Here is a 24,074-nt window from a genome sequence, read left to right as displayed (position 1 = left end):
GGTTCAGTCCTGGGACTTGGCCCAGAGAGTCTCCATCCTTGAGATACTAAAAACTCGACTGGGCAAGGCTTTGAGCAACCCGATCAAACTTCAAATTTGGCCCTAGTTTGAGCATGGGAACCTCAAGAGGTCAGTTTGAAGCTAAATTATTCTAAGTTTCAAATATCATGCACAACATGTTTTTTAAAACCAGAGCATTTTTACCAAAAGCTGCTTTTTTGAACCTTAATGTCATACATCATACATACCTTAATGTCATTCATCATAATAGCTCTCAAAAGCTCTACAGGAGAGGTTGGGATCGATTTTCTGCAGAGGAAGCAGAATGATAAGGTGAGAAAGGACTTTCTTCTCCCTCAGAATATTTGCAATTGACTCCAAGATTATGACAAGATCATAAAAACCTTTATTAACAAAAGCCAGGTCAAGGCACGGACTATCTGTTCATCTAGACAAACCTGTGCCACTTGACAACCAGTTTAGCTAATGAATAATACACATATTTGAACAACTGCTTTGCCCACGTGCTTACTGGTAGAACATACATTTTTGACTGCCTGGAAACCCATGCCTAACATGAAACATGGGGAACAATTCCTGAAATCGTGAACAGTTAAACGTGGTAGCAATTTGTTTTCACTTCACTCATCCTCTCCGCCCATTTTTTTTCAAAACAAGCTTCTTGAAGGAATTACGGATAATATTCAACACAGTGCTATGTGACAGCCCACAGATGGATGCGTTTCTAATGAATTTGGAGAAGTTAAAAGCGCACTGATAGCAGACATGAAAAAAATATGGGGAATTCTCCTTAATTAGATTACACTCTGCGCACCCTGTCTGTATGAATGAGGACGCAGCAGTGGAAACCGCCTGACAGCGTTGTTAATACAACTGCTAGGGTTTGTAGTAGCGGACATCTGTTTTAAAGCCATGATCCACATCTGCCCCTAGAGGCCAATCAGCTGGGCTTTGGACCTCGGTCTAAAACATTAAAAGCAAAATTCATACTTGCTGAGAGCAGGTGCAGTTCCATCAAACTCACCACATTTCAACGTCACCCTAGATTTCAAACAGTTCCTACAGTCTGCAAGTGAGGCACAAGTGCAAGGAAGAATAAGCCCATTTATTATAAAATGTTCAAATATCAGCAGGGTGTACTAATGCTGTTTCCCAGCGTAGAAATGTGTCTCAATAGAGTGACCAAAGTGCAAAGCACACTCGGCCCCTACTCACTGCCCTACAAGTCAAGGGCTTGAAAATGTTGCTGTGTTTTCTCCCTCACACTTAATTTTCTTGCATATAGACATGCACGACGATATATCCCCTTGCCTAGAAGAGCAATAAAAACAATTTCACTTTTTTTTCTCTGAAAGCAGAATCAATTCAGGTTTTATTGCAACAATCCAAGGCACGGGTCAAATATGGAGGGGGCAGAAGGGGAAAATCTGGAAATGATCCTCCCATACGTCACTGCAGATGACAGGCACACACCTCAGTATAAATAAATAACTGCTAAGCCATCCCCATTCATGTTTCTAATTAGTGCAACCTATTTAACAAATAGACACATAATATAGGTCAATTATGTAGGTCATGATAAATTTGTGAGGAACTTCAGCCTGTAGGGCACCAAAAAGACCACGTTGAGGCAGCATTTTCAAAATTACAGCTCATTTCTGCACATGGCTTGCGAACAGCAGTGAGGAACAGCAGAGACCTGCTCGGTTTTTGTTTTGTGGTGCTACAGTCACAACCACTAACAAAAGCATCAGTGACATCCCCTGGGACACACCCTCTGTGATACGATCACAGAACGTGGTAGAGCCCATCCAGCGTTTATTCTAGATAAATCCAATGCAAAGCCACTAAAATCATCTATCACACCCTACTATATTGCAGAGCAAGAGCAAAATATACTTACTTGGCCTGACTCTGAAGTGCTTCAGTGTTTGAACTTATTGCCACACAATACCTTTAGCTCGAAAAAAAATCCCAGAAGACAAAAAGACATACTACTTCAGACCACAGAAATCGTTGGAGCATCATTAGAAAAGCAAAGACAGAACTAGAAAAGCAAAGCAGTCAGTGGAGGGCCTACATGTGAATGTGGCAAAGGCATGTTTTGATCCTGATTTCCGCAGAATAGGAGGCTTATGTGATTGTTTTGCCCCCCTGCTGCCCCTCCAAAACTATTGAACCAGTTACTAGTTTCAGCCACAGTTGCCAGAAATATAGATGTCTCAAAGATGTTTAATTTCTCTGAGTTTGTCAAAAACTGGTGGGCATCCAGAGGAGAAGGAGAAATATCTTATTTATGCTTCCTCCATAGGAAAGGAAATGGCAACTCAGCATTTACCTAGTACATTTGACCATGACCCTCTGACGAGGGACAGAGGCAGCTCCAGAGAAGCCACAATATGTGCCAAGTCCTGGCTTGCTAGAAATTTTGGGGAGGAATGATGATGAACCACAGTGGAGTGCACCAGAGAGCAGCAGGTGGCACGTGGGGTTTCAAGTAAGTGACGGGACTGCAGTTACCTATCCTGCTCAGGGATACGGGGAGGACGTGGGGATAGAATATCACAGCAAACACTACAGGTGTGTGGTTTGCAGCAAGGAGATAAAGGGGTTGTGGGACTCGGATCTGTAGGGAAACAAGCTTAGTGTTCACTGTTCAATGAACATCACACTTTTCTGCTGAAGGTCAGAACTACTGTAATTTGTTCTTTGAGATGAAGGGAGAAAATAGATCTTGAATGGGAATTTGAGCTGTAGGTTTAGTTGCTGTTACCTTTCCTTACTATTTCCAAAATATTTTTCTTCTTCAGGCAATCTCAACTCAGCCTGCCATGGGACAGGACTTCTGGCTTCCTGGACTGCTGTTAGCAGAAGAACTCCAAAAATCTTCAAATGAAGTATCTCAGGAAGTTACCTGAAGTACTCTTTTGTACCTTAAACATGCAATAATATTAACAGCATTAATAAAGTGGCTGGGGAGCATCTGGGACCCAGGAGTTAGGAGGCTGGTGTCTGAGCACCCGTGGGCTGCTACGCCAGCTTCAGCGGCACCAGCACCAGCCACAAACTGGGAACAGACTCCTTACACCCCTGAGCTTCCCAAGCCTGCGCTGCTGCCTGGAAGAGCCAGTCACCACACAGGGCAGGGGCAGGAGCATGGAAGAAAACATGCTCTGCACAGGGAGCCTTAATTAACTGCGCAGCTCTCAGAAGGCAGGTGTTCCAAACCGCACATGTGCATCGGGGTCCACATAAGGCAGCCCAAACGCTATCGCTGGCCACATGTCAGCTGATTGAACTCCTGCGTGCCTCTCTGAGGGTGCAAGGAGATGGAGCATTTTGTGTAATTTGGCATATGTTACTACCTGGCTTGCACAAAACAACGTACCAATCATGTGCCGTTCATGGGTACACCGTGCCAAAAATACTGACCTTGTATTTATATCTATAATATAATCTTGTTACTGTTCGCAATAGTCATGACCGAACTGATGAAATAACCTTTTCATTACACAGTTTCTCATATTTGTACAATTTGCCTTTGATCACTATTTATTAATTCTCATTAAGACACCCAGCACAATTGTTCTTACAACACTGGAGTAACAGAGATCGTTTCCCAAATAACGCGTTCTCAATAACCTACATTCTAGCTCAGGTATGACATATATAATATACCAAGCTATGAATCTAAATGTGCACATGTAAGAAAGATATATAATACATAGACATCATACTTGAAAAATTGTTACACACCTCAGACTATATGGCTTCAATTAATCCTAGGAATGACCACACACAAAACCTTTTAAACCATGTACACTCCCTCCCAGGGCCCTAGATGAGGCAAGCGGGTTTCCAAGAACAGACTGAGAACTGCTGCCCACGCACATAAATGATGCTTTTCACAGGAGGACCCCCCCCTGCCCCAGCATTACATTCCCATTCTTTGGCATCTCTAACCCTAACTGCAGCACTGTTTATGAACATATATGCAAGATATATGAGAAATAAATAGTGTACTGTTTTGCCCCGTCCCTTGGGAAATGGTGTTCCTGATAAAATACTGCTCTCTGCTGGCCTGGCCTGCTTTTCCACGAGGGCCTCACTTCCCACAGTCTTCTCTCTTCCCTAGTGAAAAGGGGAAGACCACCTTGTTTTGCTGGCTCTTTAATTGCATTTTTTAGCAACCGGTGACAGGTGCGTCTTTCATTTAGGATTGAAAAACATTATATTGCTAAGGCAAACAATATTGATATCGCCTAAACCTTTTAAGAAAAAATGCCAGTAGTCCTTGAACTTGAGTAACTCTCCAGAAGTACTCCTGTTTTCTTGCAACTTGAAAGAAGAAATAGGCTGTTCACGTAGCATGCTGCCCATTGTAACAAGCTCAGACAAGAGTGTATTTTTAAACGTAAGGGACTGAAGTCCTGTTTTGGGTTTTGGGAAACTTGCTCCTAGGTGGGAATTTTTACAGCAGCCCAAAATCCCAGTGATGACCACCAGATTTGAGATGGGGTTCCCTGGTCTTTTACTTTAAAGGACAACCCCAGGCCTGGGTAGCTCCCTGGCCTGAAACTTGTAACATCTTTACTTCCTATCCCAAATTTTTTGGTTGTTTTACCAAAAGGGGATCACTCAGACCAAAGCTAACTGAAACCCAGCTTATTTGCCTTGAATTTACCTTCACACTGCCACCAGGTATCGCTGTGCTACAGCTGGTATAGCAATAACCATAAAAACTGGCAAATTTTAATCTGTCAGCATCTTCTATTTCGGGTCAGAATAAGATGATGCCATGCTGCAGACGTACCAAGACAAGCCACCCATGCCCAGCTGCAAATGTCAGTGTTCCCTCAGTCTCAGGGAAAAAAGGTATTTACCCAGCAGTCAGACTGCATCTTTGCTGAGGTTCTCCTGTCTATCTTCTTCCCGATGGGTTTACAGCTCATGACATGCCCTGTGACTGACAGGAGTGCTACAGCAGCAATTTGGGGATTAACACCGACAGGAATTACCAGAGTGCTCCCAGCTGTTTTTTTCAAGCTGTCTGCAGACACAGACAGGTTTCTGTGGAGAAACCACACCAGGTGTCAGGGTCTTGCTTACCAACTAGGAGAGCTAGAAACTAAATATAGATTCTGTTGCAACCACATCATGGGGGAGCCACTAATCTTAAAAGATTTTAAGTCTTTGTGCCTTAATCTTCCTTTGTAGGATTCTCCCATTAATAGCATGGTTCCTTTTAAATATAATTAAACAACATTAAAACAAGTTAGAAAAATAGTTGGAAAGATCGGTTCCATTTACCTGGGTAAAACAGAGAGGGAGTTTGATTTGAACAGTAACCATCATTTGAAATTCCTCAATGCCTACTACCCACAGGGCCAGGAAAAAAAAAAAAGCCTAATTTACTTTCCAAACACTGCTGCGAGGGAGTCACTAGAATAAATAACACCCTGGGAGACTCCACGCTCACTCCTGCAGTGGGGTCTCTCAGCACAGACGCCCGCACCCACACGGAGCTGCGGGAGCGACGGCAGGGCTCGCTGGGAGGATGCGAATCTCTCGCCCGCATCCAACAGCACCACGGCTTACGCTTCTGCCCCGCGTCTGATTTCCAAACATCAGTCTCCATCTCTTCACGCCTTGTGTTTGCTGCTGCGCGCTCATGCCTCCTCGCTCCCAAACCGCCTCTCTTCATTCTTCCAGACTGGGTGAGGCAGCAAGCTGCCGCAGAAGTGATTTTAGCTGTGGAAACACAAAATGATCTAGGTGGAAGCAGAGCCGTTAAGGAAGTTACTCAAGCAGAAGAACTGCTGGAAGAACACAAGGTACGGAGAAAATAAAACACGAGCAGCTACTCGAGGGAGTCCTTTGCTCACATCTACGAACTCTTTCCGCCTCAGAGCTGGACCAAACTTGCCGGGTAAAGAGTTCTAGCAAGGGCTGGCTCTCAGGAGGGGAGCAGAGAGTGTCCAGCAGTCCTGCTTGGCCTTACCTCAGGGCTACAGGGCCCGGCCCTCGGCTTGCGCAGGCCCCGCTCCTCTCCACAGCCACCTTCTGCCGGACAGCCTCTGCCCGCACCTCCTCCTTTCACCTCAGGGCCAGTTTCTCTCCCACCTCTCCGTTTTTGTGGTGTTTTACCCTTTTTTAAGCACATTTTCCCGGCGGGGTCTCAGCTCCAATATCAGGAAAGAAACCACAGCAAAGCACAACGCAAGAAATCTACAATCACTCACATGACATCGTCCAGATAATTAAAAAACAGTCGGTGGTGATTTATGGGGAGCAAATCCCATTATATCTTTCCTTTTTTGAGAGCGTAACGAAGAAGAGAAAGCAAACCAATCGATGAAGTTGACTTAAGGTTTTGACACATACGTAATCTGTTGATGATATGAATTCAGGAGGCGTGCAGAAGGTGTGAGGGGGAGGAATTTAAATTCAAGGCAATTACGGCGTATTGCCAAAAACGGGTAAGACAAAATTTTGTAAAAATGGAGGAAAGCAGAACCACAGGCACAAATACACATGAAAAACATATCGGCGTAGGGGAGAAGGACCTGTAGGCTGCCACGAAACAGAAATCAGGGAGATGGCATTGCAAAAAGAATGAAATATCACCGCTGAGGGCTTCCACTGGGCCTCGCCGGAGGCGTGCTCTCCTCACGGAAGATTCCCCCACGATCAACACCGACCCCGGTCACCGGCCGTACCGTCGAGTCCTCCGTGGAGCGGGACACGGAGGCGGCGCTGACCCGCCCACACCGGCTCGCACCGCGCCTGCGCAGTGGGAGCGGCGGCGGCCGCCCGCGGGGCGGGACAGCGGCGTCGCCATGGCGGGCTGGGAGGCGGCGTGTGAGTGCGGGCGGCGGGGTCGGGAGCCGCGCACCGTGAGGGATGTGTGGGGCGGTGGGCACGGGGATCCGCGTGTGAGGGGGCACGGCGGGCGGGCGAGCGACCCGCGGGTCGGGCCCGGTTGCCTGCCGGCCTGTGCCGCGGCGGGCGCCTGCCCCGACGCCCGGTTCCCGCGGGGTCCCCGGTGGCGGAAAGCTTTTCCCTTGGAACATATTTCAGGGTCCCCTGGCAAAGGCAGGGATGAGTTAATCCCGATTCTCTTCAGGGAAATGGGGGTAGGGGGTTTATGCTGGCGGGCTGCTGCTCCTCCACCCCCCTCATCCTTCCAGCCTCCCCGTTCCCGCCGGGCAGACTTCTGTCTCCTCACAGGATCATCCAGTTCCTGCTGCTTTCCTCTCATGACACGGTTTTAGCTCTCGTGTAGCTGCAGTTGAGGCCTTTCTGGCACCGGCAAGATTGGCGTAATCGCCCCGTGTATCTGCAGTAGTTGCCACCTACGTCTCTGTGCCTGCTGGTAGAAGCCAGAAGGATTTTTCATTTTTTTTTGCAATGCCATCTCCCTGATTTCTGTTTCGTGGCAGCCTACAGGTCCTTCTCCCCTACGCCGATATGTTTTTCATGTGTATTTGTGCCTGTGGTTCTGCTTTCCTCCATTTTTACAAAATTTTGTCTTACCTGTTTTTGGCAATACGCCGTAATTGCCTTGAATTTAAATTCCTCCCCCTCACACCTTCTGCACGCCTCCTGAATTCATATCATCAACAGATTACGTATGTGTCAAAACCTTAAGTCAACTTCATCGATTGGTTTGCTTTCTCTTCTTCGTTACGCTCTCAAAAAAGGAAAGATATAATGGGATTTGCTCCCCATAAATCACCACCGACTGTTTTTTAATTATCTGGACGATGTCATGTGAGTGATTGTAGATTTCTTGCGTTGTGCTTTGCTGTGGTTTCTTTCCTGATATTGGAGCTGAGAGGTCCACTCTAATTCCCTGGATCTTTTATCGTGCCTTTTAAACATTGATTTTAAACTGTCCTTGTCCAGTCTTCTGGGACCTCCTTCACCATCCAGGGACTAACAAAGAAAACTGCAAATGATTCCGGTTGCTCAGAAAAGTTGTGGGATCTCCATCCTTGGAGTTTTTCAAGATACAGATGGATGTAGCCCTGAGCAACGTGGTGGGTCCCCATAGCTGCCTGTGCTTTGAGCAGGAGATTGGATGAGAGACCTCTTGAGGTCCCTTCCCGCCTCAGTTACTGTATTTAGCTTCTCTGAACTCTCCTACTCTGTTCCTTCTTAGGCAATGTTCCGTAGCAATGGGGAAAAGAAGATTTATACAGCTTCACATCTTAAAATTAGCTATAGATCTCAATGACATGCTGAAGGAGGATGGATATGTTCCTTCTGAAACATTGGGAAAGTAGTGTGTGGTCTCATAGGCATCCAGCAGCCATGAAGGCATTTGGTGGTTAGGACAAGCAACATGGGAGGAAGGGATTTTGCTGCTAGGTCCAGTTCTACAAGTGATTCCCAGGTGAATCCCAGATTTTTGAATGCGGGATTCTGCGTTCTGGAATAAATGTAAGCATATACCTGCAAGTTGCCCTGCGTTAGCTGAGGTAGATTTGAGCACTGAAGACAGTAGCTGATATCTCAGTCTTACTGCAGATGCTGACAGAGCTGCGGGCATAAATCCTTTTACTTACCAGCAGTGGTCTGTCACTCCCTGTGTGTAAGTTTTTTTTTACCAGGCTGTTTGTTGCAGTGACTTACTGCTTACTTTGACTATCATGCCCAACTTCCTTATCACAGATCTAAACCAACTAACAGTTAAGTATTTAACTAATGCCCAAGTCAAGTTTACTCCTGTAAGTCCCTTAGCAAATAACCATCATACTCTTAATCCTTTCAGCAGGTTTAGAAAATAAAACATACCTTTTCTTTTCTGTTGGATATAGGAGTGATGTGGGAACAACCTGTTCTGTGTGAAGGACAAGAAACAAAACATTTGATAAAGGGAAGAAACAAAACATCTGATAAATGGAAGCCATGAAGATATCAAAGCGGTTCTTCGCTTTTGGGATTTTGGCATGCATAGCTATTTATGTTGCGTACATAAAATGGCACTTGGATTCCAAACCAGTCGTGGGAGCAACAGAAGGAGTTGCTGAAAGCAGGGGAGACAAACTGAACCATCAGTCACTGACCACAGATCTCTCAGTTTTTTATGGAATTATGTTTGACGCAGGAAGCACAGGAACTCGCATCCATATTTTTAAATTTACACAGCAGCCAAAAGGTATGGCCTGCTCATTGCACGATAGATTAATTCTTCCATAACATATGGAGCAGATTATTGATGATTCTTTTCTAGGGATTACTTGAACAAACATGCTTCAGCTCTTTCTAGAGAACCATTAGGAAGTATATTGTGATTCAAGCATGTGGGTTTGGATAAAATTATGAAAACATTCAACAAGGAGAAGATGCTGTAATGTCAGAATGTGAAGTAAATAGCAGCTGTACCTTTAGAACAGTGCCTTGAAGAAGAGCAGTTTTTCATCACACTGCTTGGTGGAAGAGAGGATTACAAATTCAAACGGCCATATTCCCACAAATTTTCACCATGAGGTTGTTGGCTGTCTCCAGTTCCTGGCAGTGAGCTGCTTTTCTCTGCGTTGTCTGGTTTAGTGCATCCTTGGCTTCAGTGTTGGATTTAAATTGCAAAACTTCACTGTTTTGTTAAAATTGCTGTGTATTGCTTCTGGACAGAAAGTATCACTGAGAAGCGAGACGGAAGTGTGCAAAAAGCTCCAGTTTTCCTCTGAAGTCATAAGCTTCATTCGTTCAGGTGTTGCCAGCTCCTGTTTGTGAATCTCTTAAAGATGAGAGAACGTGTGTGGATGCTGTTAGTAGGTGATCTGAGGATGCTTTTAAGGATTAGCAGTGTGGTGTATGGTGTGATTGGCCTGTGGGAAGCACCTTAGGTTTGCAGAATGGGCTAGTGTAAGGCTTAGCCACCAAAGGCATTAAACAGCAGTCCGTGGATTTCCTTCTTTCAGTGTATTCCCAAATCTTTGCTTCTTCCTTGCCTGCTTCTCTTTAAAGACAATTTCAGAATACATTGCAGGAAACTTTGTGGAGTGTAATTGGGTACAGGAGGAGGATGTTGTCAAGTTCATGTTGTCTTACCTGCAGGTTCGTGTAATTGTCTATACTGCAGGTTTCCCAAATACTTTGGTCTGGCTCCCTCTGCTGCCACTGAGTTTTGCTGGAGTCAAGTTTAGCCACAACAGAGCACGCTGAAACGTGGGGTCTTTGTTACCAGTGCAGTTTGGAGAGCTGCACATGGCAGGTGTAAGGGCTCAAAGAGAACTTGTACCCATCTGGTGATTGTCTGATGTGCATGAAAAATATGTGCATAGCGGACACCAGCACCTGAAGAACAGACATGACTTTTAGAAATTATTTTCTCGGGAGCTAATTCCATAGCAAGGGCTGTATTTAAAGGTTGGGTGGCTGTTGATAGTTCATTAGACAGAGGCTTTGGTTGACTTCCATTAGCACATAATAATGTAATTTGTAAAATGGTGTTCTTTGTGTGTGTGCAAAATTATTTGTACCATTACTTATTTTGGAATACTGCTTTTGAACAGAGACTCCCAAATTAACCCATGAGACGTTTAAAGCACTGAAGCCAGGTCTATCTGCATATGCCGATGATGTTGAAAAGGTAATTTTGTTTCTGTTACTGTAAAAGTACATGCCCCAAATCGTCCTGTTTTTGATATGTCCTGCAAATCACATCTATCTTGCCGTGGTACAGTATGCTGAACTGTCTCAATTCAGGGAAGTGTTTCCAAATGATAGAAGCCCACAGTAAAAGTTGGTCAACATGCAGAGGAGCAAGGAACAGAATGCATCTAGTTCCACTCAGTGACGTTGTTAATTAAGCATAGTGGATGTTTTTCCCATCTCTGCCTTAAAAATATTGATGAGCTTAAGAAAAAGACAAAAGAGCTGTGTTGGATTGGAGCACAGCCTTCTCCAGAAGTGACTGGAATTGGATTCTCAGGAAAATAGTCTAAAAAACAGGCCAAGTACTAAGTGACTTCTCTCCCTTCTCCCTTACCTTCTGGCTCGCAGGGATTTAGGGACTTCCTAAGCCAGATTTAGACGCAGCTCATAGTGTTTTACTGGCTCCAAAGGCCTTTTTTTTCCCAAGGATTTGTCATACTGCCTTTTGAACCTTTCGTAGCCAAGACATTCAGTGGCATAGAGTTCTATGTCACTGTTTGAAAAAGCGACTCTTCCTGTTTGTTTTTGACCTGTTGCTGGATAATCCCCATTATATCTGCCAGGTCTCACGCTGTGGGAGATAGTGAGTCCTCCACCTTCTCCTGACCCCTTGTGATATTCACTTGTCTCTGTTCCACATTTACAGTGAATCATACCTCTGATCACCCTTTTGCCTTTCCAAGAAAGGCAAATCTAAAGAGTTTCTAATTGCCTTTTGTTCTTTCTCTGCTCACAGAGTGGCCAGGGAATAAAAGAGCTCCTGGAGGTGGCGAAGAAAGAAGTTCCTATGGAGCTGTGGAAGTTTACTCCTCTGGTCCTGAAAGCCACAGCTGGCTTACGGTTGCTGCCAGGAGAGAAAGCTCAGAAGTTGCTGGATAAGGTACTATTTCTCATCTTTCAGTTTGCTTTCCAGAAATTTTATAGCAAAGTTTGGTCCCTTCTGTGTAAGGTACATACTCCTTTATCTTCAGGTACGAGCCATTCCTATCATTTAAGCCTGAAAGCAGTGCAGAGCCACCTGATCTCAAATGGGGCTGGGGGGAGAAATTGCATGAGTACAAGCACAGAGGAATGATGACAGCTCCAAATAAGCCTGGAGATGACATCTAACAAGTGTAATGAGATACTCCTAACAATCACTACAGGCATGTTCTTACTGGGCGTGTTTGTTGGTGGTTTTGACCAGGATGCTGCTATTTTGAGAAAAGCTCTCTGCTATTTGATTGGTCATGTTATCAGCCAGCTGCTGCAAGGTTGCTCCTTTATATAGATTGGAAATAATGTGAATTATATTTATAGGCATGTAAAATATGTTTAATATTTTAAAATATTATAAAAATAAACAAAATATTATGTTCTGGCCCTTACGTCTGCAGGAAAAGTTTATTAAGTGTGCACTAAGTGTACTCTTTTTCTAAGCAATAATTGGAAGAAAGAAATGTGGTGCAGTTGAAACCAATGTCTGTATTGTTCTCTGCTGCCCGCAAGCTGGCCCATTCTTTTCCACACTGAATTTCAGCTGGAACCACTGCAGGTTTTACTTCGGAGGACTCTGGAAACCTAGGGCTTTGCTACCTCATGTAGGATGTAGTGTAGAGGACCTCTAACAGCCAACATGCTCCTGTTAAAAATGCCATTCCCTGGGGCATTCCTAAAAGCCAGGGTGTCCATCTCCTGCCTCTCCCGTGCATATGTAATACCCTGCGGATCACCAGTTGCAGCAGAGTAAACTGGGTTCCCTTCCCTACCCAGGTCCATCCCTTGTTAATGGCATTTCTGAGCAGTCTTCATGCTTGAAAACCCACACATCCATCCCTGTCTCTGCACCAAACTGCAGAGCCAGCATGTAAATCACTGACCTTTTATAGCAGAGTGCAGGCTGATGCTTGTTGGGCTCTTGAACTTCAAAGTGGTAAGCAGCAGTCAGGATCTGGTCCAAGAAGAAGAGCAGTTGTGTAAAACTGGAGTTTTAAAAAAGCTTGCTTTTCAGCTGAAAAAAAGATTTCTCTGAGTGTAGCTTTTATTTGAACTACAGGTGAAGGAGATTTTTCAGGCCTCCCCCTTCTTCGTGAGGGACAACTGCGTGTCGATAATGAACGGAACCGATGAAGGTAGGCTAACTTGTGGAGACCCTTTCTGCAACCCTGGAGATTCCTGCTGCACTGTGACAAGTCCCCTCTCACTGTAGTGGGAACCCACAAGCAGTGGGTTTGACACAGTTTTTACTCTGCTTCAGGCAGTGCCTGCCAAAGAGATCTTGTGCTACGTTTTCCAATTTGAAGTTCTGAACTCTGTCCTGATTTTCAAAGCTTTGAGTGCCGGGCAGTTCCTGTGGGGTCACCAGGAAGCTACTGTGCAGTCAGCACATCTGAAAAGGTTTCTGAATCTGCTTGTTGAGATGGTCTTCGACAACTGGTTTTGCACACCCTGCTCTTGACAATGCTCATAAGAGCTTTCTGGAAGTATTTGGTCATAATGTTAATTATAACTGATCTAATGAGTGTGATTGTGAATTCAATCTGAAAAAATGTTATATAGAGAAGAAAATACATGCTGAAATAAGTTGATGCTCATCAAAAAATGCTGAGAACAGAACCCAGAATCAGTCTTGATTTAAAATAATTTGAGGAAATATGTCTGAATTCTAAGTAACTGAGTATTGAAATGTGTTTTAAATCCGCTTAGAAACCAAACTTTAAAATAGCTGGAGCTGTTTGGGGCTGTTGATGAGTTTCTTTTTTACTGCTTAATGGAAGACAGACATCGTAATTCTTCTTTTTGTTTTGTTTTAAAATCATGAGTAGCAGTGATAGCCTTGGTTCAGCCAAGGGTTGAACTGGACCATGTTCCCTAGCATGCCTTGAGTTTTAACCACATGGATAAATATTTTAATTTGTTAACATGAGGCCCACTAATTCATCTAATTTATGGAGAAAAGGTTTATAAAACAGGAAGAGGACAGAAGCAGTGTGGCTCACAAAGATGCTTAGCGGAAAATAGGAAAAATTAGAACACTGAAGAGATGAAAATTCTTAGTATTCAAAAGGAAAGTCGAGTGCCTGACATCAAACAAAAGCTTACCAGTGGATGTTCTCCTAGAAAATGAACAATGCGAGTGTCAGTCATTTCCTTGTCTTTTAGCTAAGGGCTGAAGCCTTTGTGACTTCTCGCCTAAGTTTTTGACCAGTGAAATACAGAGTTCTCCAGGCATTTCGTATATGGAGCTTCTCTTCCAAATGTCGCATCAGCTCTGGTATAGAAGGTCATTCTCTTTGTTCAAGGCATCTAATCTTGTTTTTTGACAGCTGTTGACAGTTGTGGAAACACTGGCTTTGGGGCAAGGTGGGTCAGGAGAGCTCAGCAGGGCCAGTCCTATTCACTCTTCTTGAAGATCCTTCTTGCTTAGCTCTCAGCTGGACATCCTTTGGAGACTTTGTATTAGAAGTCGTCCATTTGTGGAAGGGGGACAAGGGAGCTTGTGGCAGATGGTCTCTGGTGTCTCTGTCTGTTGTTGGATGACAAGCTCTGGTTTGCTGGTTATTTTGTTTAGATGGTGCAGTTAAACTGTATGAGAAAACTTAAAAATGCCTCCAGCTAAACAGATCCTAAAGCAGGAAGACCCTGTAATACGGCTCACCTTATTTGTTACTGTTGTTAGATAAAATGAAATGGTATGATCTAACAGTGCGTCTTCTGAATCTTTTTCTTATTAGGTATTTCAGCCTGGATCACAATAAATTTTTTAACAGGTATGTGTACATGAGCATGTGCATAAAGATATGACCGATGCTGTGAAATTCATGCTGTTTTCTCCCCCTGTGTGGGATTTGCTCATTCATTGGGGTCGAATGGGAGGAAGAAGGAGCTGGGAATAAGTCAGCAGTTGTTTTTGGCCTGGCCTATTTAAGTCATTAGGATTTTGGCCATTTACTTGACAGAGTGAGGAGTTTAATCCCTTTTCCTAGATATTTAATGTAGCCTTTCTTTCAATTCCTTGTAGGGTACCAGAGCATTTTATTCCTTTTTAGAGTCTGCCACTAGCTCTGGCTAGATTTTTAATGTGGATATTCTAGTTGTGCTTGGCAGCTGCACAGAGTGAAGGCAAGTGCTATGCTACTTCCTTACAGGTAACATAGAAAAACCACAAGTGTTTACACTGCTGAGTTAGAAAAGGGTAGCTGAAAAGTAAAGAAAAAACTAAGCTGAAGCCCTCTCTGACAATAAGTAAAGCAGTCTGCTGTCCAAGTGCTCTGTTCAGCGCACACAGTGTGTGGAGCAACACGACAAGTGCTCTGAACCTTTTTATGCTCACAGGAAATATCAGAAAGGTCAGAGATCTTCAGACATAAGCTATCATGAGGTATACCGAGGTACTTGGCGCAAACTAGTCTTGTCAGGAAGGTGTATTTGAAGGATCTAACTGAGAAGAACTGGATTTAAATGAGAGGAGAGGTCTGGGCTGGCAGCCGGCAGAATTCCAAGACAGCTGAATCTCTTAGGCCAGCTCTTTTCAGTCTGTCGTCCTCTTGGCCATAGCAATCTGCAAAATATCACTAAGGGATCAGGGAGAGATGGCCAAGAAAACCACATTCCTCTGTGTTACAAAGTGGTTACCAGAGTAGAGTTTGCAAAAGGGTCCTTACATCCACTGAAAAATGTTTAGGAATCCAGTAACCAAAGGTGCTGTAATTAGGGCATGAACAGCCACCAGAGAAATAAGAGAAACTCTGTCAATTGAAGATTTTCAGGTCACCCTGATAAAGCCCAAGTAAGTGCCCAGTAGATGACAGTATAATTTTGTGCTGGCTGGAAGCTGACAGATGGAGTTAGATTGTCCTCTTTCTTTACCACTGTACTTCTGGTTTTGTTCCTAACCAGTTTCTCACAGCACCCACCGTGGCTTTCTCTGTTCTGTCACACATTTCAGGTAGCCTAGATGATCCGCAGAAGAGAAGTGTAGGGATGCTGGATTTGGGTGGTGGATCAACACAGATCACCTTCCTTCCACGCACTGAGGTAATGTGAACATGCACACTGCTGGGAAATGCTGGTGCAGGAATCAGTAACTGCTCAGATTTGTTTCCCTTGGAAACTGGCCAAGAGTTTGTCAGTATGACATGAAGCCACGCTTCTGACAGAAGTCACATCTGCCTTGTTATAGTCAGTCACAGAGGCATTCACAATTGTTTGTCAGTCCTCTTACTCCAACTCCATGGGTCAGTGGTGCATGTGGTTGTCCTGGTTTCAACTGGGATAGAGTTAACTGTCTTCCTAGTAGCTGGTACAGTGCTATGTTTTGAGTTCAGTATGTGAAGAATGTTGATAACACTGATGTTTTCAGTTGTTGCTCAGTAGTGTTTAGACTAATGTCAAGGATTTTTCAGCTTCTCATGCCCAGCCAGTGAGAAAGCTGGAGGGGCACAAGAAGTTGGCACAGGACACAGCCAGGGCACCTGACCCAAACTGGCCAACGGTGTATTCCATACCATGTGACGTCCCATCCAGTTTAGGAACGGGGAAGTGGGGGGGGGCAGGGATTCACCGCTCGGGGACTGGCTGGGTGTCGGTCGGCGGGTGGTGAGCAATTGCACTGTGCATCATTTGTACATTCCAATCCTTTCATTACTGCTGTTGTCATTTTATTAGTGTTATCATTATCATTATTAGTTTCTTCTTTTCTGTTCTATTAAACCGTTCTTATCTCAACCCACGGGTTTTGCTTCTTTTCCCGATTTTCTCCCCCATCCCACTGAGTGGGGGGGAGTGAGTGAGCGGCTGTGTGGTGTTTAGTTGCTGGCTGGGGTTAAACCACGACAGTGGTGAATCTGCCAGGGCTGCTTTATCTTGGGGAAAATGCAGTGTTCGTCTGAGCGTCTTAATCCTTGACTCTCACTTTGTGCTGCTTATAATGAAGAACTCAAAGGCAGTGCTGTTAATGAATTCAGGTCCAACATTTGGCCTATATTGGGTTTTAAGAACAGAGTGAGACGCCTTGTCAATCCTTCTGGTTTTCCTGAGTTCACTGAGTTGCAAATGAATGCTTTCTAAGGAGCAACTGTTACTGTGCAGTACAAATACATGCTGACGTTTGTCATTTCAGCTTCCTGTTGTGGCATTTTTATAGGTGTTCTGTGAGCTGGAAGCCCTATGGATGCAGAGTCGTAAGGCTCTGGCCTGAGCAGAGATACTGTTCATAGTAAAGCTGCACAAAAGCAGAGGGTTGGAATGCTGTACCCAATGTGCCAGCCTGGGCTGATCAAGACATTGTGCTCTTACAGCAGAATGACAGGGGATGTGAAGAGTCCGGGATGTGGAAATTCTGGGCTTAGAGATGGCGTTAAGATATAAGCAGCATGAATAGTATCGTGGCCTGAGCTTTGCTCCCCACAAACGTGCTAGCCATCCTGGTGCACTTGGGGAAGGGGCTGAAAAGTGCATTAGATAATTACCCTTTCATTTCTTCAGACCACAGGCTGGTCCTCACTCTGTTCCTTGGCAAGCACAGTGATGTGCTTTTCCTCTGGCTTGTGGAAGTTCACAGCTGAATTCACTTGAGTAGGAAGTTAATGCGTGCCTGGCTTTCATATTACTTTGCACACAGTTTTCCCTAGTAGGGATCATGTGAAGAAGCAGTTGCTGTAGCTTCTTGACAAAATGAGTTAAGAGCTGGAATAAGGATTCCTTTTTAATTAAAATAATTCTTTTATATACCAATTTGGTGTGGATACAAATAGAAGTGTAACCAGTTTAGACTCTGTCATGTGAAGAGACTATTCTAGCTCCAGGTTTTGTGGTTGTCTGGTGTATCAGCGGTCAAATCGAAATACTTGCAAATTCATCATTTCTCTCTGAGGCATGCTAGGATTGTTTCATGTTTTTCCTGGTGTTTCAGAAGATTGTGTTGTTGATGTTTGCTGCTGCCAGCAGAAACCTTGCAGTGACATCTTTTTCTCCCTCCAGGCCACTCTCCAGACATCACCAGCTGGCCATACAACTTCATTTCAGATGTTTAACAACACCTACAAGCTGTATTCGTACAGGTTAGTTGCGGGAAAGAGAACACACTGGACAGATAGAAGCTTTTTATGAAGCCAGTGAGACGTAGGTGTTTTGCTGAAGTGAGGTCCTTGCAAATGAGTACCCGGAAGAAGTGGAGAAACCTGAGCCATGTCATTGTGGTGGATTAACCTTGGCTGCCTGCCAGGTGTCTACCAAGCTGCTCTATCACTCCCCTTCCATCAACAGGACAGGGGAAAGAAAATATGACAAAAAGCTCATGGCTCAGGATAAGGCAGGGAGGTCACTTAGCAGTTACTGTCATGGGCAAAACAGACTTGACTTAGAGGAGCTAATTTAATTTATTGCCAATTAAATGGTAGGATAATGAGAAATATGAACAATATAAAACACCTTCTCCCCGCCTCTCCCTCCTTCCCAGGCTCAGCTTCACTCCCAACTCTTCTACCTCCTCACTGCTGAGCCGTGCAGGAGGATGAAGAATGTGCATTGTAGTCAGTTCATAGCACTTTGTCTCTGCCATTCCTTCCTCTTCACTGTCTTCCCCTGCTCCCAGTGTTTTGGGCAGAGAGAAGCAGCTTCTTCCCACCTATGTTTGCTGTGGGGTGTGTTTGGGCTCAAAAAGAGTCAATTCTGTATGCTAGAGGCTGTGCTGCTTGTGAGAAGGGTAGGAGAAATGTTAGGGGAATGCCTTCAGCATTCCCAGTTCTTCAAGAGCCAGATTACCGTTGACAGCTCTTGCCTGTACTTTTTCGACGAGAGATTATCCTTCTGGGTGAGCGTAATATGAGAGTGGGTTGTCACACTGTTCCCCTTACGTGCATTAGCTGCTGACTCGAGCCATTTTGCTGGGACCATGTAGAGGAGACTGGCACGTCCCAGCCAAGTTGTCAGTGGAGTATCAGAGGAAGGCTGTTTGTTGTTCACAGAGGCTTTTATCCCTTTGCAGTTACCTGGGACTCGGGCTGATGTCAGCGAGGCTCGCCATTTTAGGAGGAGTTGAGGGAAAACCCTGTAAGTTCTGGGCGCTCCTCAAGTCTTGGCTCTGAGCATAGGGTACATAGCCCTGTTGTGGGGGGGGGAGTTTGTCTGTCCCCTTCCCACTGGGCTCAAGGTTCCTGAGTGGTATGTGGACTCCTGTCACCATGGCTGGGTGCATTTGAGACAAATGCAGGAGGTGACACTGCTAGATCCCAGGAGACCTGGATTCTTGCCAGCCCTGGGGGGGGCATGGGACATCTGAGCCATGACTGGGACTTGGAGGTGCCTTGCTGAGGCTGTGGGACAGTATGGAGCAGGGCTGGGGGTGAGGGATCTGAAATTGACTCCTGATATTTTTCCCTAATGTTTTACTTCTGCAGTAGGAGAAGGGGAGGAATTGATCAGCCCTTGTTTACCACCTGGCTTCAAATCTGAATGGCAGCATGCTGAGATAGTGTACAAAATTAAAGGACAGAAGGCAGGTATAGTGATTTATCACTCTTTCTATCTAGGCCAGCATGCTATTAGCAGAGTAAATGATACACTCTCAGCCTCTTGCAGAGACATTAGATTCTCTGTTTACCATTCTATCTGGCTCCTCTTGATGTGCTTTTAAAGAGATTCTGCAGCTCTTTCCTCTTGTGGCATGGTGTGTCCGTCTAGTCAGTAAAGCTGCTAGTAGTAATGCAGATGGAGTTGAGCAATCCCTGAACAGGTCTTTCAAAATCCTTCTGCCTCAAATGATGTTGTCCATCTCTTCTGATCTATCGCATACTTCGTCCCACGCTGAGGATAGTAAGTGTTGCCACTGGAAGAAGATGCAGACTTCACTTCTCTGTGAAGAGCTTACGGAGTGCTATTGTGCCAAAGGGAGCCAGTTTCCTGCCAGATCCTAAATAAGTAAGTATATTTTCCTCTCTGCCTATAATATGCTGTGTTTCTCTGCCTTCTTTTAGGTGAACCTCTGTATGAGTCTTGTTCTAACAAAGTGGCAAAGATGCTCTACAAAAAAGTGCATAAAGCTGAGGAAGTGAAGGACTTGGATTTTTACACTTTCTCCTACTACTATGACCGTGCAGCAGAGGTTGGTCTCATAGGTACGTTTGCTCCTGTTTTCATTTCATTTTAAATGACAAGTTGTGGAAGAAATGGTGACGCTTATACACATCACGATGCTTTGCTAAGCTGTCGTGGAACTTGGTCTTTTGCTACACTGCTGTGCAGCATTGGTCTCGACTGGATATTGAATGCTATTTAATGTCTATAGAGAAGGGACTGGGGCTGCGAAATAGGACCTGCAACTTCTGGTAATGGTTTTTAAACAAACTGCCTGCATTTCAGAAATCGTTGTTGTCTGATTAATCCTACAACCCAAAACAGAAAAAAGCCGTCATCATGATAAACAAATTTCTTGGGCAATAAAGCAGTAAAGTGATCTTGGGCTGTGTGTTTTGCTTCACTGACCTTTTTAGATGGAATGAAGATTTTCAGGTAATTGCACGTGTACTCAGAACGCATCCCATCTCTTTTCTAGTGGTATGCTGGTGTACAGAAGGCTGTCGTGTTCAGTGGTAGAAAGCAGATGATGAGATTTCAAGCTAGTTTGGACAAATATACCCCCCTCCTCAGCCACCTTATTTTACAATTAATTTCAGATTTAATATGTCTCAGAGCACCACGGCCCTGTCAGATCTGGTCAAAGGCGTTAACTGTGTTCAGGCATCACAGGGCAGGGTAGCACAGACATGGGGACGAGGTGAGAGAGTCTGTAAACTATGCTTCTTTAGGAAATGAGGCTAAAAGCTCTTCATAAAACAAGGCTTTTCAATCTATACTGAGAATCTTTTAAAGGCTTTTTCTACCTTTAAAGCAAGTGTGAGTTTTGTCATTAATTTCAGTGACTCGGTTTGATTTCTAAACAACTTTTATGACTTGAATCTACAATTGCCTTTATACAAAAAACATAAAAAACCATGGGGGTTTTTTTTCCTTCTAGATAAAGAAAAAGGAGGAAGCTTAACTGTTGGTGACTTTGAAATTGCAGCTAAATACGGTGAGTAAAATACAATCACACACACACACATGTAATTGTGTGTAAATTCATACCCAGGTGGCAAATGTGTGACATGCTAAGCAGCCTGATTTTTTTAAGTAAATATTAGGCACCTCTCTCCATAGCATCTCACCAACATTTCTGCTTATTTCTGAAAATCTCAACTATTTTTGTATTAATTCTTGCTTTTGCAGCCCACATAAGACATACCTTATAATACTTACGTTTCAAAACTCTCTCAAGAATTACTAATAAACTTACCAGTTAACAGTTGTCCTGAAATCATGCTTTCAAGATAGATGTGGAAGTTCTCATCCTGTTAGCATAACCTGTCCTAATCTGGTTTAATTTTTCTTTTTGTCTCAAGATTTGTTCATATGCTTGATTGTTAATCGGAAAAGGGGGAAAACCGGTTCATAGCTTTTCACTTCATCAGCTGCAGAGAGAACTGCTTACGCAGATTTACAAATGTAAACATTCTTTTCTTAATACCACAAACTCAGGCTTTGATCAAACTGACACGGGGCTTTTTGGTAAACTTTATGATAATGTCTGAACAATTGTTGCAGTTCTGATTTCTGGACTACCATTTGTGTCATTCATCCTGAGAAAGGAAGTGAGTTTTATTTTGGTTTTGTCTTTTCTTTTGTCTTTTTGTTTTTCGTTTGGTTTTGTCAACATGTGTTGAGTGCTTATGCTCGAGAAACATAACACACCTGAGGTTGCTCAGATTTTTAAAGGCTTGACGTAGATAGAAGAAAAGTTGGAGGCCCTTTTCATCCTTTCGCGGAGAGATACAAGAAACTCAGCTGTCTTAGGGGAGAGACAGAATGCTTTGATCTTCCTTCCAGTGTGCCAAAGCTTTTGCGCTTCTGCTAACGTGTGCATGTCATTTCAACCCCGTTGTAACAGGTTCCAACGCTGCGCAGCTCAACTGACAAGAGGTGTTTTATGGTTTCATTTGAGGTTTTTCAAAGCTGGGCTGATGCCCACAGTGCGCATTCAGACACTGTTTTCTTTCTCCTTAGTATGTAAGACCATGGAAATCAGCCCCGGAAGCAGCCCTTTTCTCTGCATGGACCTCACGTACATCACCATCCTCCTGCAAGAACTGGGTTTCCCGAAGAGCCAAGTCTTTAAGGTGATGCATGAAATGGATTGCTGGGGAGAGTGGGCAGGATGGTGCCGAGGAAGTAGTCATCATGCCAGTAGCTCAGTCCTTGATTTGCCTTCTTGCTCCAACACGTGCTCTGTGATTGGGGGTGGAGGGACACCGTCCCCACGACGGTGATAACCGGTTGTGATAACCTTCAGCACTGTATTCACCTTGCATGCTTCTCCTTCTCCCAAAGAATTGTTTTAACTTTTTTGTTTGGGTTTTCCATCCCCCCACCAGCTTGCCCGGAAAATTGACAATGTTGAAACGAGCTGGGCATTGGGAGCCACTTTTCATTACATCGACTCACTCAATAGACTGCAGTACTAAAGCTCCTTGAAGGTGACTTTTGGGAATCTCAGTTTTTGGAAGCCGAACACGGAAGAATCTGTTGAAGGGCCTGCTTTTGGCTTCCGGAGTCCTTTGGGAGGTCATCATAAACTAGGCCCCTTTCTTCCCACCCCTTGCCAAGTCCCCTCCATCACTAGCTCTTTTTTACAGTGCAGAGTGCAGTGTCTAAAGAATAAGCCTTGATTTGACAGCATCTGCAGTCAGCTTGATGTAAAACGTGATCATTGTTGAAGGAAAACCAGGACTCTGCAGGACATTTATGATCTCTATGAGAAAAACACACCTTTTTGGAATATGCCTGTACTATGTGCTTGTACTGTGCTGAAGTCGCTGCAGGAAATGGTCACTCCAGAAGGAACTCTTTACCGTCCTGATTTCAGGGTGTTTCTTCCTGTTTGTCAGCAGTTTTCAGTGGTGATTTTTATTTTACTACTTCCGTGTTTGAAGGTGAACTTGTGTGTGTGCGTGCAAAGACAGTGCATTTACACAGATGTGCTGCTGACAGGCAGCAGCTTTGAAATGCAGTGTGGAAGTCTGAGCTCTGCTTCCCGCTTGCTGAACTAGAAAAGCTCAGGAGCACCCTGGAAACTGGATATGGACTTAGAGGTGTGAATCAGAGCCTATATGCCCTGCCGGGTTAAAGCCTACAGCCTAATGTTTGTTCCCTGGCTGTTGGGAGATGGATGGTGGAAGACAACATCAGATTTGCTGGATCTAGACGAGCAAGGCCTGGGAGTTGGGTACAGGACTAACGATGGATTTGACAGTTCTAGAGTCGGTCAGGGTAAGAGCGATGAACAAGACGCAGCCACAAAAATAAACCCTGAGCACGGCTTATCGGACCTCACAGACATTTGTGCCTTGGCAAGGTTGATGCAGGGCCCGCGATGAATGCATTTACGTGGTGTTTTGGGTGCCGCTTCCTGCAGATGCATCTCGCTTTGATAAATGAATGTATTGTGGTTGCACTGAGCCGTGGCAGGGTAGCTGCAATGCACCACTCCAACAGTGTCCTGTACGCAGGCTGGAAGTGATCGTGGAGGCAGCAGGAGCTGGAGAGGACATGCCGCGCTATTTGTAATCTAACTGTGGAATTGTGTTGTGTTTGTATGGATGTTTAGAGCAGACCCGAGTGGTCTTCTGGGGGTGCAAAAGAGCCCAGCCTCCCGGAGAGCCAGCAGCGTGTACCCCGACTCGTGGGCTCGTGGCCACAGCCTCGTTCTTTCCCCGGGGCTGTGAGACGTGGTCCGGTGGCGTGTGGTGCTGCCTGGCCGCTGGCTCTGCAGCTGAGTGTACGGGGGACACTCGAACCCCACTGGACTGACAATAAAACCCCGTTTTAAGATGAAAACGTGGTGGTATGGCTTTTAACGCCAGAGCCTGCAGGGCGGGTGGGTTGAGAAATGAGTGCCCTGACGCCATCCCTGTCCCCTCACGCCATCCCAGCCCCTCCACCATCCTCGTCCCCCCCGCCGCCGTGCCATCCCTGTCTCCACATGCCATCCCTGTCTCCACATGCCATCCCTGTCTCCACATGCCATCCCAGCCCCCTACGCCATCCCAGCCCCCCACGCCATCCCCATCCCCAAACGCCATCCCGGTTCCCCACACACCCTTCCCCGTCCCCAATCAGCCCGGCTTCCCCCCCCCCCCCCCTTCCACCAGCCCCCCTCCGGCCGTGTCACGACCCGCTCCATCGCTTCGGGGCCGGACCGGGGGCGGGCGGCCTCTTCCCCTTCGTCGGGGGCCGGGCCGGGCGCCAGCCGTGCGGGGCTCCGCCTCATCGCGGGCGGTAGAAGCGCAGGCGCGGCGGCGGCGGGCCCGGCTGCGGCA

The 24,074-nt window shown here is 45.2% G+C and overlaps 1 protein-coding gene and 1 long non-coding RNA gene across 4 annotated transcripts; one reads left to right on the top strand and one right to left on the bottom strand.

The window, feature by feature from the left end:
- Positions 1-3,510: 3,510 nt before the first annotated feature.
- On the bottom strand, positions 3,511-6,205 carry LOC128150415 (uncharacterized). Its single transcript, XR_008238052.1, has 2 exons — positions 6,023-6,205; positions 3,511-5,772 (listed from the first exon to the last, which is right to left on the bottom strand). It is a non-coding gene; the product is annotated as an uncharacterized LOC128150415 (long non-coding RNA).
- Positions 6,206-6,842: 637 nt separating this feature from the next.
- Positions 6,843-23,592, top strand: ENTPD6 (ectonucleoside triphosphate diphosphohydrolase 6). 3 transcript variants are annotated; one of them, XM_052806159.1, is made up of 14 exons: positions 6,843-6,882; positions 8,844-9,184; positions 10,542-10,618; positions 11,420-11,563; positions 12,719-12,794; positions 14,397-14,432; positions 15,611-15,699; positions 17,644-17,723; positions 18,650-18,714; positions 19,062-19,163; positions 19,638-19,778; positions 20,678-20,734; positions 21,763-21,875; positions 22,131-23,592. In XM_052806159.1, the coding sequence occupies exons 2-14, from the start codon at positions 8,926-8,928 to the stop codon at positions 22,218-22,220; spliced, it is 1,329 nt and encodes a 442-aa protein (XP_052662119.1). In that variant the 5' UTR covers positions 6,843-6,882; positions 8,844-8,925; the 3' UTR covers positions 22,221-23,592. The 3 variants fall into 3 exon arrangements, with proteins under 3 accessions (XP_052662119.1, XP_052662120.1, XP_052662118.1); XM_052806160.1 differs by having other exon boundaries at positions 6,866-6,886; positions 8,847-9,184; XM_052806158.1 differs by lacking the exon at positions 6,843-6,882 and adding an exon at positions 7,924-8,063.
- Positions 23,593-24,074: the final 482 nt, after the last annotated feature.

The sequence above is a fragment of the Harpia harpyja genome, chromosome 13 (genome assembly GCF_026419915.1).
Source record: "Harpia harpyja isolate bHarHar1 chromosome 13, bHarHar1 primary haplotype, whole genome shotgun sequence".
Taxonomy (NCBI): domain Eukaryota; kingdom Metazoa; phylum Chordata; class Aves; order Accipitriformes; family Accipitridae; genus Harpia; species Harpia harpyja.
This window is presented reverse-complemented; position numbering and strand designations above follow the sequence as displayed.

Bases quoted from the DNA above. Each gene is read 5' to 3' on its own strand.
- ENTPD6 (XM_052806159.1), top strand. From the start codon at position 8,926: ATGGAAGCCATGAAGATATCAAAGCGGTTCTTCGCTTTTGGGATTTTG. The intron at 9,185-10,541 runs GTATGGCCTGCT...GCTTTTGAACAG, and splicing joins ATTTACACAGCAGCCAAAAG to AGACTCCCAAATTAACCCAT. The intron at 19,164-19,637 runs GTATAGTGATTT...GCCTTCTTTTAG, and splicing joins AATTAAAGGACAGAAGGCAG to GTGAACCTCTGTATGAGTCT.